At 41.7% G+C, this 14,337-nt stretch overlaps 1 protein-coding gene across 8 annotated transcripts in view; it reads right to left on the reverse strand.

Moving 5' to 3' along the window:
- mylk4b (myosin light chain kinase family, member 4b) overlaps nucleotides 1-14,337 on the reverse strand; it is a 188,002-nt gene that overhangs the window by 3,742 nt on the left and 169,923 nt on the right. For 3 of the 8 annotated variants that reach the window (XR_008725129.1, XM_055651777.1, XM_055651720.1), the window contains one exon: nucleotides 4,914-5,046. The exons of 1 other annotated variant lie outside the window; for it this stretch is intronic. Coding sequence is in view for 6 of the 7 variants with exons in the window: in XM_055651777.1 (XP_055507752.1) it covers nucleotides 4,914-5,046 (133 nt within the window). In the remaining variant the exon portion in view is untranslated. The remainder of the gene's footprint in view (nucleotides 1-4,913; nucleotides 5,047-14,337) is intronic. 4 more of the 8 variants (XM_055651743.1, XM_055651759.1, XM_055651730.1 and 1 more) reach the window with 2 other exon arrangements.

Genomic DNA, 14,337 nt, shown 5'->3' on the forward strand with positions numbered 1-14,337 from the left:
GCTCCCCCATCTCTTTTGGTTCTGCAGATAGCTGTCCACTCTGTCTCTGCAATGGACCAATTTTATCCCTTGTTATCCTTTTGCTATTAATATAGCTGTAGAAACCCTTTGGATTGACTTTCACCTTACTTGCCAAAGCAACCTCATATCTTCTTTTAGCTTTTCTAATTTCTTTCTTAAGATTCTTTTTACATTCCTTATACTCCTCAAGCACCTCATTTACTTCATGCTGCCTATAATTATTGTAGATCTCCCTCTTTTTCCGAACAAGATGTCCAATTTCCCTTGAAAATCAGGGCTCTTTCCAATTTTTACTGTTTCCTTTCAACCGAACAGGAACACAAAGATTCTGTACTCTTAAAATGTCCCCTTTAAATGTCCTCCATTTCTCTTCTACATCCTTCCCATAAAACAAAATGTCCCAGTTCACTCCTTTTAAATTATTTCACATCTCCTCAAAGTTAGCCTTTCTCCAATCAAAAATCTCAACCCTAGGTCCAGTTCTGACCCTCTCCATAATTATATTGAAACTAATGGTATTGTGATCACTGGACCCGAAGTGCTCCCCAACGCATACCTCCGCCACCTGTCCCGTCTCATTTCCTAACAGGAGGTCCTACACTGCCCCTCCTCTAGTAGGTACCTCTATGTATTGCTGCAAAAAACTATCCTGCACACATTTTACAAACTCCAAACCATCCTGCCCATTTACCGAATGTGTTTCCCAGTCTATGTGTGGAAAATTGAAATCTCCCACAATCACTACTTTGTGCTTAATACTAATATCTGCTATCTCCTTACATATTTGCTCTTCTAATTCTCGATCCCCATTTGGCGATCTATAATACACCCCTATTAGTGTTGCTACACCTTTCCCACTTCTCAGTTCCACCCAAATAGCCTCCCTAGATGAGCCCTCCAATCTATCCTGCCAAAGCACTGCTGTAATATCTTCCCTGACTAGTAATGCAACACCTCCACCTCTTGCCCCTCCAATTCTATCACACCTGAAGCAACGAAATCCTGGAATATTTAGTTTCCAATCACAGCCCTCCTGCAACCATGTTTCACTGATCGCCACAACATCATACTTCCAGGTGTCTATCCAGACTCTAAGCTCATCCACCTTTCTTACAATGCTCCTAGCATTAAAATATGCACATTTAAGAACCCCCCCGCCTCTTATTCTCTGTTTATTTCCTTTTTTTCTTTCTCCTCTTGTGCCCAAGTGCTTCCCTTTTCTGCTTCCTGCCACCCATTCTGTCTACTAGCTTTCGCTATTTGAGTCCCTCGCCCCAACCATTCTAGTTTAAACTCTCCCCAGTAGCCTTTGCAAATTTCCCCGCCAGGATATTGGTCCCCCTTGGGTTCAAGTGCAACCCATCCTTTCTGTACAGGTCCCACCTTCCCCAAAAGAGGTCCCAATGATCCAGAAACTTGAATCCCTGCCCTCTGCACCAGTCTTTCAGCCACGCATTTATCCTCCACCTCGCTCCATTCCTACTCTCACTGTCGCGTGGCACAGGCAGTAATCCTGAGATTGTTACCTTTTTGGTCCTTTTCCTTAACTCTCCTCCCAACTCCCTAAATCCTCCCTTCGGGACCGCTTCCCTTTTTTTACCTATGTCATTCCATTCATTCCACTATCCATGTTGTCCAGAGATGCTGCCTTTTGTGTTTACATGACATAGGTGCAAATATTCTTTCCTGTTACTAATAGTTATGAATTCCAAGTTACGTATCTTAGGTAAAAGGAGAAGTACCACAAAAATAATACTGTGATAGTATATAGTAATAGTATCTACCTCAACTACATCTGGTAACTCGTTCCCTATACGCAGGCCTTTGAACAGAACACGAAAATGTGCAGATTCTGTCAATTACAATGATAATAACTCGCATGCTTTGGAAGTTTTAGAATGCAATTTTCACTTTAATTTACCAAAGAAACTAACAATCTTAATTGTAATTGTAGTCCATTCATTTACAATCGAGTTACACATGCGTCATTGTTTGGCATTGTGATCTAATACACATTTGTTTTACAATTAAAACTTATTTTCAGCTGTTTTAATCAACTTACATCAGCAGTACCTTTAAATTATTTGAAAAAAATTGTTAAGATAACTTTTTTTAATAAAGATTACTTTTAAAAAGTCGGCCAGTTCAAAGCCAGGTTTGTATTTGGCTAGGTACAAAAATCCATGGGAAAACACTTTTTTTTTTAAATGGATGCAAATATGGAGATTGGAATTATGAAAATGGAAACCCTGGTCTATTGACTAAAGTTAGGAGCTAGTGATCCTTAGGTGTCCCAGGTTGCATCGAACTCAGAGAACATCATCTCTGCTCATCCTGATGTAATTGGGTGCTCGACTTCTCCATCGGCAGATGACAATCTGTACGAATTGCCTTCTTCGATAAACATCAGTACTGGAGCAGCTCAAGGCTGTGTGCTTAGTCCCCTACTCTACTCTATGTGTCTCATGCCTGTGTGGCCAGGCAATGGTCCAATGCCATATTTAAACTCGCTGATGATACCATCCTCGTTGGAGGAATAACGGGTAACAAAGAGCACAGGAGGGAGACTGTAAATTCAATTAAAATCTTCTTCTCAACGTTATGCCCATGTCCCACTTAGGAAACCTGAACGGAAACCTCTGGAGACTTTGCGCCCCACCCAAGGTTTCCGTGCAGTTCCCGGAGGTTGCAGGTGGTTGCTGGAGGTTGCAGGTTGTGGAAGCAGGTGGGGAGACTGACAAAAACCTCCGGGAACCGCACGGAAACCTTGGGTGGGGCGCAAAGTCTCCAGAGGTTTCCGTTCAGGTTTCCTAAGTGGGACAGGGGCATACGCATGACCAAGGATTGTTGACTTCAGGAGGGATAAATCAGAGATCCATGAATCTGTCTTCATCAACAGGGCTTCACCCCAGACTGAAGAAGGGTCCAGACCCAAAACATCACCCATCCTTTTTCTGCAGAGTTGCTGCCTGGCCCGCTGAGTTACTCCAGCACTTTGTGTCTATCTTCATCAACATTCATGGTGGAGGGAGTCAACAGTTTCAAGTTCTGGTTTGAAGAACTGTCCTGGGGCCAGCACATCGATACAATCACACAGAGAGCGCATCAATTCCTCTACTCTCATAGAAGATTGATAAGATTTGGTATGTTAACAAATAGAATGTTTGAATATCAAACTTCTACAGGTGAATGGTAGAGAATATACTGACTGCTGCTTCACTGCCTGGTTCCGCCTGGTTCCGCAACTGGAACGTGCCGAATGAAGTAGACTACAGAAAGTGGTAGACACTGCCTCACCCATCATGGGTGCTCACCTCTCCACCATCAAAGGAATCTATACAAGGCACTTTTTTTTTTTAACAAAGGCTGCCAATATCATCAAAGACCCACACCACCCAAACCATGCCCTTATTTTGCGACTATCATCGGGAGGAAGGGTACAAGAACCTAAAACCGTGACCACCAGGCTCAAGAACAGATTCTGCCCAGCAACCATCAAACTCTTGAATACAGTACAACACTAACATCAACAACTGTGACCTTCTATGGATTATGTGGATTTAGTTGCACTATGGACTTTGACTTTTTTGCACTATTATGTTTTATACCTTTAATTGTTTGCTTTATAAAACCCTGGGGCTGCGAGAGGTCGTTTTAGAGAGTGATTTTTTTTTGATTATACAAGGCCATAAAAATATACCTTTTGACTGTCTTTCGGCGGTTATTGTAGGTGAATGGCCCAGCCTTAGGCTGCAAAATCACACAAATCAAAGATTCAATAACATTCATGGACTTTGATTTTTCCATGTTTTCATTGTATTTTTGATTACATATTGTGTGAAAGTTAATAAATAAAACACATTTTCAGAACATGAAAATTGACTCTTGTTTCGTGACAGCAGTTAAGACCCTGCTTCTATAAAGTAAGGTAGTCAGGATCTCCTGGATGCTGATCTCTGGAAGTGGTGGAAAGTCCTTGTACTACTAGTGCTGGTCTGATCTTGTGAGGGTCCTGGGCCACAGATGAGAATGGAAAATGGCAGAGCTCCCCGGAAAGTACAGTGGAAATTTTACATCAGATTGGAGGGAAGCGGAGAAAATTGACGCCAATGTCTCCAGCATACAACACTGCTCAGCCTTTTTGAAATGGTAATCCAATTTCTGGAAGAATATGCCAGATTAATTCCACAGCACAGAAACGAGAAACAGCACCCATGAAGAAATAGATTGGGAGGGATTCAGCTTGGCTTCCTTTAGAAACATAGAAATTAGGTGCAGGAGTAGGCCATTCGGCCCTTCGAGCCTGCACCGCCATTCAATATGATCATGGCTGATCATCCAACTCGGTATCCCGTACCTGCCTTCCCTCCATACCCTCTGATCCCCTTAGCCACAAGGGCCACATCTAACTCCCTCTTAAATATAGCCAATGAACTGGCCTCGACTACCCTCTGCGGCAGAGAGTTCCAGAGATTCACCACTTTGTTAATGCATGTGAGATTTCGCTCCCAGGGCTAACGGAATCAAGGGATATGAGTAAAAAGCAGGAACAGGGTACTGATTTTGAATGATCAGCCATGATCATATTGAATGGCGGTGCTGGCTCGAAGGGCTGAATTGCCTATTCCTGCACCTATTTTCTATGTTTTGTTATCATCCATTGCTCATATTCCAATGGAACCAATATTGAGGAATGGGTCCAAATGGCAATCAATGTCATACATTTAATTAGCACCAGTGAACAGAGATCAATTTATCCCCACTTGAATGCTCATTTTATATTTTAGAAGTTTAATTTCTCATATACAGGGGTCATATTTTTAATTTTAAAGAAGGGCAGCATTAAAACTGGAAAATGATTCATTAAGTTCTATTGCAAGCTGTCGTTGTACCTTCCACAGCCGTTGCACCATGTATTTCTGTAGAAGGATCTGGGACTTGAGACGAACCTTACATTGTTTAGCTTTCTCTGCAATGTTAGTTAGCCAGGGTTGTTTGAGACACTGGGCAGCACTTATTCTTGCACTGCAAGGGAAAGAAAAAGGAATGTCATCTCTCAGTTTATTGGAGCTGTGGACATTTTACTGATTGTTAGTGGCATTTACAAGATTTCAGTTGCAGCAAAATTAAAAGTAACAATCACACGCACAGAATATACTACCATGCATTAATTCACTGAGAGTCCTGTTTTGTAGTTTGTATTTTTTAGGTCAGGGCATGGAATTTAAGCACAAGAACATCAAGTACATGCACAGCTCAAAGTACACCCAGCAATGGCCAGAAAGTCAATTAAATGAATGTACAGAAGCAAATGCTATTTTAAATTCACATTTCAAACCAAACGCCTCAGCAAATTCTATGACTATTGCGATCCACAAGGCATCAGAATTGTTTGGGTAGGATAAGCAAACTGAGATGTCACTATTAGTCTGTCATTGTTTTTATATTTGCAGTTTTCCTAGAATCCTTCTCACCTTTCTACCTAAATTAAAATGATAGTTAAGGGCCTGTCCCACGAGCATGCGGCCTGCATGCGGCAAGCGCGACCTAAAGGGCTGGTCCCACCAGCATGCGCCTGCATGCGGCAAGCGCAACCTAACGTGGTCGCTTGAGCCGTACGGCCAAACGGGGCCGGTCCCACTTCGATCGCCGGAGCCGTATGGAGTTGTGCGGAGCTGGTCCCGACATCGCGCGGGGCTTGCCGGCCCGCAGCTGCCTCGACGCCGTGTCACTCACTCGACCTCCGCGCGGCTCCCGCTTCTGGTTTGGTCGCGCTTGCCGCATGCCATACGGTTCAAGCGACCACGTTAGGTCGCGCTTGCCGCATGCAGGCGCATGCTGGTGGGACCGGCCCTTTAGGTCGCGCTTGCCGCATGCAGGTCACATGCCCGTGGGACAGGCCCTTAAAATAAATATAAATTATTCTGGTTTCAGTTGCACTTCCAGTGGAATTGCAGCAGTTGAGTAGATTCATGTTTCCCAGATAGAACAATGACATTCTTTCTTTCTTTTAGCACAACAGGAATAGAACAAGAAATAGTTCCAAGGAAAATTTTAGTTGATATGAAAACAAAAATGTTGCAATACTTTTCCAATTCAAGGAGATTCAGCAGTGAAATCCAATAGTGATATAATTAGTGTTTTGATGAGAATTGCAGAAATTTGCAGCTCTTCAACCAGCTCTTTGAAGAAACAACTTGTAAGCCCCATGCTGCTGACATCTCCTCCTTAACAATGATAGTCACAAAAAGCTGGAGTAACTCAGCGGGACAGGCAGCATCTCTGGAGAGAAGGAATGGGTGACGTTTCGGGTCGAGACCCTTCTTCAGACTGATGTCAGGGGAGTGGGCGGTACATAGATAAAGAAGTGTATAGGTAAGGAGATATAAGGTGTGAAACAGGACAAAGGGAATGAAGATCAAGGAACATGTAGAATAGATCATTGTTAGTTGGTAGAAGGTAACAACAAAGCAAAGAGAGATGAAATGTAGTCGGAAACAGTAAGGCTGGTCAGAGAACTGGGAAGGGGAAAGGATGTAGAGAGAGGCAAAGCAAGGGTTACAAGCTTCTGTCAATTCCCTTCATGAAGGTTCTGTTCAATCTCACTGTCCTTTCAAACTTGCTTTACTAATGTATTTTCCAGTTTTAAAAGAACAATGACAAATTTGGACATTCACACATCAAGCTCATATAACTGCAAAAGTCTTTCACAAAAATGTTCCTAACTTTATGGAAAAGCACACATTTCGTGGAAATACTGACACCAGCTGATATGTGGCTGAAGTAAGTGGAAGGCCTCTGCAACATCTAAGACTTTAAGCTGCTCTTTTGTGTCAGTTTGTCAATGTTTCAGCTGAGATTTTCCAAGTATCAATTCCCACACACCTCAGAAATGTGTGCCCAGTGCTAATATGTCTGAATAAGTAGCCTGAGAATGGTTAAAAAATAAACGAAAAATTGGGAAATTGCAAGAAAGAAAGACAAAGTCAAAATTAACTTGAGAGTAATGTCTCAAAGAAGAGTGTGGGAGAGAAAGAAAGAAAAAACAACAAGAATTATTCAGTATCTTTAGGCTGAAAAGAGTGCAGAGAATAAGAAGGGTCTCGACCCGAAACATCACCCATTCCTTCTCTCCAGCTTTTTGTGTCTATCTTCAATTACAAAGATGTTGCCAGGACTCAAGGGCCTCAGCTATAGGGAAAGGTTGCGGCTGAGGGTGTGGCCCTATAGAGGTGCATCAGATCATGAGGGGAATAGATAGAGTTTTTTGGCCAACGTAGGGTAATCACAAACCAGAGGATATAGGTTTGAGGTGAGAGGGGAAACATTTAATAGGAACTCGAGAGCCACCTTTTTCACTGAAAGAATGGTGGCTACATGGAACGAGCTGTTAGCAGGGGTGGTTGAGGCAGGTAATATAACAGCATTTAAAAGACACTTGGACATGTGCATGAATAGGAGACGTTTGTACATAGAAACATAGAAAATAGGTGCAGGTGTAGGCCATTCGGCCCTTTGATCCAGCACCGGCATTCAATATGATCATGGCTGATCATCGAAAATCAGTACCCCGTTCCTGCTTTCTCCCCATATCCCTTGATTCTGTTTAGGATATGGGCCATATGGGGATAAATGGGTCTAGCTCAGACAGGGTTTCTTGGTCACCAAGGAGGCCTGATCCGAAGGAGTGATAGGAGCAGGGAGGTTCTACTGCAGTTGTACAGGGTCTTGGTGAGACCACACTGGGAGTATTGCGTACAGTTTTGGTCTCCAAATCTGAGGAAGGACATTATTGCCATAGAGGGAGTGCAGAGAAGGTTCACCAGACTGATTCCTGGGATGTCAGGACTTGCATATGAAGAAAGACTGGATAGACTCGGCTTGTACTCGCTAGAATTTAGGAGATTGAGGGGGGATCTTATAGAAACGTACAAAATTCTTAAGGGGTTGGACAGGCTAGATGCAGGAAGATTGTTCCCGATGTTGGGGAAGTCCAGGACAAGGGGTCACAGCTTAAGGATAAGGGGGAAATCCTTTAAGACCGAGATGAGAAAAAAACATTTTTCACACAGAGAGTGGTGAATCTGTGGAACTCTCTGCCACAGAGGGTAGTTGAGGCCAGCTCATTGGCTATATTTAAGAGGGAGTTAGATGTGGCCCTTGTAGCTAAAGGGATCAGGGGGTATGGAGAGAAGGCAGGTACGGGATGCTGAGTTGGATGATCAGCCATGATCATATTGAATGGCGGTGCAGGCTCGAAGGGCTGAATGGCCTACTCCTGCACCTATTTTCTATGTATCTATGACCTGTTTCCATGCTGTATAACTCCATGACTCTAAAAGATAGAATATTCAAACTAAGTGGATGCCAGCATATATATCATAGCAAAAAATATGTTATAATCACCCACCAAACGAAACCTACTTCTGTCCCCAAACTTCCATATGCAGAGTTTAGAGGGTACTCTTTAAAATTTATTGTAAGGGGCAATTATTGTATTGTGCTTCTCTGTTCAGAAATAACAAATGCAAATTTTTTGAAAATCCTCCAGATAAAATACAGCTGCTGAGAGGATAAGAAAAAGAAATAGCAGATGAAAAAATAGCAGAACATATAAGGACATTTAACACGTCCGACCACTGTCATTTTCAGAATTCTAAACTGTGCTTAAAGATTTTCAGCCTTTACTTCATAAAGTTACTTCATCAAGATTCTGAAATGAAAAATGTATCAAACTTGTTCCATGACTGTTAATCAATGTTATTTGTACAGCAATTTTTTCTGTCTGTTGTTTGTCGGAGGCATCAACAACGTGAGGTGAACTAGAAATGAAGTTATATTTTATTAGGTTTATCGTGATACTGGGGGTTTTATGGACAAATTTAATTCAGACACAAATAATGAACATCTTAAGATCAGTTTAATCCCCACCCTCACCTCCCTGCGCTATTATGTTATCATTGTTGTTTGTTGATATAACTAGAATTAATAGGAATCTGAGGGGTACCTTTTTCAATGGGTGTATGGAACAAGCTTCCAGAGGAGGTAGTTGAAGCAGGGACTATCGCAATGTTTAAGAAAGTTCGATAGGTTAGGACAGGTTTGGAAGGATGTGCACCAGATACAGACAGGTGAGACTAGTGTGGATGGGATATGTTGGTCAGCGTGGGGAAGTTGGGCCAAAGGGCTTGTTTGTAAGCTGTATAACTCTATGGCTATGACATTGCAACAGGCGATTGAGTATTTCAATTGTAGCCTGTCAATACGTTATTTCTTATTCAATAAACCAATGTGGATGTGAAATAGGATTATTGGAACATAGGAGCTAATGCTTGTTGAATCCATTCCCCTATTAACTGAGAACATGGCAGATCTGTATCCAAACCTTTTGATTTCCTATTGCTTAACACACCTGCCAGCAATAACCTAATAGGATTTATGGTGATTAATAGGGCTAGAATTATCTGATTTTGAAGGGTAGGGTTTCAGGCTACTCTTCTCCATTCTCCTTTTAAGTGTTTGTTTATTGAACATAGAATTGCATGGCACAGAAATAGTCCCGTGGGTACACGATGACCATGCTGAACTTGATGCTGTATTAATCTAATTCTCTCTACCTGCTTATATCCATATTCCTCCAAATCCTGGATATTCATGTGCCTATCTGAAAATCTCTTAAAACCCACTATCATATTTACCGCTGCCAGGACCCCTGACAGCATGTTCCAGTCACCCACCGCCCTCTCTAAAAGAACATGCCCCTTGTATCTTTTTTTAACTCTCCCCCTCTCACCACAAACTCATGTCTTCTAGCATTTAACATTTCCACCCTCAAAAAAAGATTTTGATTCTGATAATTTTATAAATTTCTATCAGGTCTCTCCTCAGCCCCTGATATAACCATATAACCATATAACCATATAACAATTACAGCACGGAAACAGGCCATCTCGACCCTTCTAGTCCATGCCAAACACATAATCTCCCCTAGTCCCATATACCTGCGCTCAGACCATAACCCTGACCATTCCCTTCCCATCCATATAACTATCCAATTTATTTTTAAATGGTAAAAACGAACCTGCCTCCACCACCTTCACTGGAAGCTCATTCCACACAGCTACCACTCTCTGAGTAAAGTCTTTCCCCCTCATGTTACCCCTAAACTTCAGTCTGAAAATTCTCATGTCATGTCCCCTTTGTTTTTACAAAATCTTCCCTACTCTCAGATTGGGAAAAGTTAATATTTCCACGTCAACTCTGTCTATCATAGTCTCACCCATTTTAAAAACCTCTATCAAGTGCGCCCCGTTTAACCAATTCTGCGCTCCAAATAATAAAGCCAAAAACTTGTTCAAAGATCCAGAGAAAACAATCAAAATTTGTCTAACCGCTCCTTATATCTTCTAATCCAGGCGTCATCTTCTGCACCCTCTCCAAAGTCACTCCATCCTTCCTATAAGGGGCGATGAACTGTACGCAATACTCCAAATGCGACCAAACCAACATTTTATAAAGCTGCATCATGACCCCTTCCAGACTCTTATACTCAAGGCCCTGACAAATGAGGGCAAGCAATACCATATAAATTATTTACCACTAACTACTAATGTAGCTACTTTCAATGGGCTTTGTGTCTTTAGTCTGTTTGTCTTCATTCCAACTGAAATACCATCAGTTGAAAATGTGTTGCTCTATTTACTCTTATCGTTCTTTACAAAATCCTAAAAACATCAATCAGATTTTTCCCAGAACGTTAATATTTCAAGCCCAGACTATGTAGTTTCGTCATAGTCTAACCCATGGGACCCGCGGAACATTCTGATAACTTTGCGCTGTATTCGTTCCAGGCCAATATATCCAGGCAATATATACACCAGCTCAAAAGCACATGCTTCCAGATTAAGGAATAGCTTCCCAACGAAGGATGAATTCCCGATCTACCTATTTCTTGTTGCTGAACCTGCACTATGTTTTATCTACACTTTTCTCTGTCGCTGTAACATTATGTGCTGCAATCTGTTTGCTTTCACTCATTTATGGTATAATTTGCCAATAGCATACAAAGCTTGCTTTTTTTGTATCTCGGTACACTGAGGAAGGACATTATTGCCATAGAGGGAGTGCAGAAACCAACACCAGACTGATTCCTCTCCACTGTGCTAATGAGTACAGACTGGTTAAAGGTTGGTTTATACCCCTTCCACCCCACTCCTAGAAGATCACTAACATTCTATAGAGTCCTCAAAATTCTTAAGGGGCTAACTATGCTTTTATATTGTTTGGTTTTATGAACCACAATACAAGGGGTCAAAGCTTAAGGATATGGGAAATCCTTAAAAATCTTCATGGACTTTTTCCAGTTCCAAATATTATCTCTGGAACTACTGCCACAAGGGTATAATCAGTTCATTGGCTTTTTTATGAGGGATTTAAAATTGGCCCACCAATAAGGGGATCAGGGGGTTTCACATCAGTACGGGATACTGGTCTGAGACAGCCATGTCATATTCCTGCTTTTGTGCTCACCACTAATGGCCTTCACTGTAAATGGAATTTCTCTTAACTTTCTCTCAGCTAAAATTATTCTGCTTATCGGGTCAATTATTTTTATTCCATGTATTAAATTTTTTTTTTTTACGTTAAACCTTAATGAAAGTTACAGAAACTACACCCACTGTGTTTACTTATTGCCTTAGTTATTTTCTCAAACATTCAGTTATGTCATTAAGACAGGGCTAACCTTTAAAGTCCATGTTTACTCTCTCTCATCAGCTCAAATTTCCCTGAGTGCTCAGTCACTATATCTCTAATTATAGAATCCAATAACATCTCCACAACAGATGTTAAAGTAACAGGTCTATAATCCCCATGGCTATTTTTCTGTTAGCCAACAAATCTGGTGACCTACCAGGAAGGGAACCTTGTGAAAAGGTTTAAGTGATATCCTCAGTTAGTTTCTGTGGATTCCATAAAACCTACACTTCCAGGTAACTATCTGATAAACCTTCCCCTGTTTTCTTCCCGGAATTGAACGAATGACAGATCCTCCATGTTAGAATTCAGGCAGCAGGTGGATCTCATAAATCTTGGTCTGACTAAGTGAGAGTGCAACCTCAGGAAACCCACTGCTGCCATTCCATTGGCAGCCATCCCAATATTCACAAATGAGCAGGGTCGACAGGCCAGAGGAAGGTAGACACAAAATGCTGGAGTAACTCAGCGGGACAGGCAGCATCTCTAGAGATAAAGAATGGGTGGTGTTTCGGGTCGAGACCCTTCTTCACCGCGCTGAGGCCAGACGCCAGCTCTCGGACACCTCCTCCTATTTATCCTTGGACTTCTCAAGGTCCGAGGAAGGGTCAAAAATACCAAGGAAACTTAAGGGAAGTCTTAAACACATCTTACAGGTGGGAAATTCTGGGACACCAACATTACCAATCAATAGATTTTGGGATAGAAACATAGAAACATCGAAAATAGGTGCAGGAGTAGGCCATTCGGCCCTTCGAGCCTGCACCGCCATTCAATATGATCATGGCTGATCATCCAACTCAGTATCCTGTACCTGCTTTCTCTCCATACCCCCTGATCCCTTTAGCCACAAGGGCCACATCTAACTCCCTCTTAAATATAGCCAATGAACTGGCCTCAACTACCTTCTGTGGCAGAGAGTTCCAGAGATTCACTACTCTCTGTGTGAAAAATGTTTTTCTCATCTCGGTCCTAAAGGATTTCCCCTTTATCCTTAAACTGTGACCCCTTGTCATTAATGGACCCTTTGATGTGGAATCAACAGATAGAGGAGAAAAGTGTCAGGAAGATTAAATATCAGCAATGATCGCATTGAGTAGTGAAATAGATGCAATTCTGTGAGATGAATAACATATATTATTTTGCAAATTTACAGTTAAATGCACCATCCATGTGGTAAGCAGAGGATTTGGCAGTAGTTCCAGCATTGGCATATTAGTAATTTGTATCTTATTGCAGATTATACCTGATAAAATATTGAATCTGCTGATAAAGGAGGATTTGAAGCACCCTCAGTCAATTTCATATATTTTTGAATAATGGCCAGAATTTAATTTGCAAAGTAATTTCAGGTTTTCTTTTCAAATCCTCATATTAACTACTGCGCCCAATATGTTTTACATACAAAAGTTGATTTATTATATTAAAATGAATGCATATAGAGCACCTCTATGCTTCTGTTATTTTTTGGTGTAGTCATGACTTCTAAGTGGCTGATACACATTTGATGTGTGTACACCAACCTTGAATTCCAATCTCAGTAGTAATACACTTGAATGTAATTCATATCCTCTTATAGTGAATTTATGAACATTGGAAATGGGTTTCAACTATTTGCCCACAAAGAGAGTGCAATTGTGAAAATGGTTGAAGTTGAGTCACCGACATAAACTGGGCACAGAAGATCATCCTAGCATGGGAACAGAAAGGACCAAAGCACATCCAGCATTGCCCAATGGAGCAACTGATACAGCCGTGGTGCATTTTGAAGAACACATATGCATTTCACAGCAAATTGGATTTGAATTTGGGCCTTCTACCTTGCCGACAGTGGGTCTTAGATACATCTGGTACATGAGTGAAGACAAATGGAAGAGAGATGAATGGGGACTTGCATTGATCTTCAGAATGGCTGTGGAACTTTGGTCTTCCCCTGATCATTGGAGTCCCAAATGCAGCAAGTACATATTTAAAACATATCCTTTTGATGGAAACTGAGAAATAACTCTCCCGAAACGTCACCCATTCCTTCTCTCCAGAGATGTTGCCTGTCCCGCTGAGTTACTTCAGCTTTTTGTGTCTATCTTCTTCAACAACACAAATTAGGCTATGTTGACATTGTTCTTCTGAATGACTAATAACATTCAAGGTCAGAGCAATTTCAGGAAGTGGGTCTGAAATTGGATGCTAGGCCCCTAATGGACAGATAAAAATCCCCTCCTCCCTGATTCAAGTGGAGCCTCGGTTTCCCCTGTTCCTGCCTTTGCCTGTGGTTCTAAAAGCTACAGCTACAGCATTATAACCATCAGCTGTAATGCGTCCTTTGACGATGTCAGGTCAGGTCAGTCCGCTGATGTCACAAATTGCGCTGCACGGTTTTGAACTGATGGGGACGACAAGATTCCAGATGGTTCTCTAACAAGATACAAGCGAGATATCCCACCTGGTGTCATGGCTAATGTTAAACAAACTAACTAATAAATGTGGTAAATTCCAATGGCATTCACCTCTGGGGAAAAGGAGTGGGAGGAAATCTAGATTGAAAATGGAGTAGGCATTCAT

This window comes from Leucoraja erinacea, chromosome 2 (genome assembly GCF_028641065.1).
Source record: "Leucoraja erinacea ecotype New England chromosome 2, Leri_hhj_1, whole genome shotgun sequence".
Taxonomy (NCBI): domain Eukaryota; kingdom Metazoa; phylum Chordata; class Chondrichthyes; order Rajiformes; family Rajidae; genus Leucoraja; species Leucoraja erinaceus.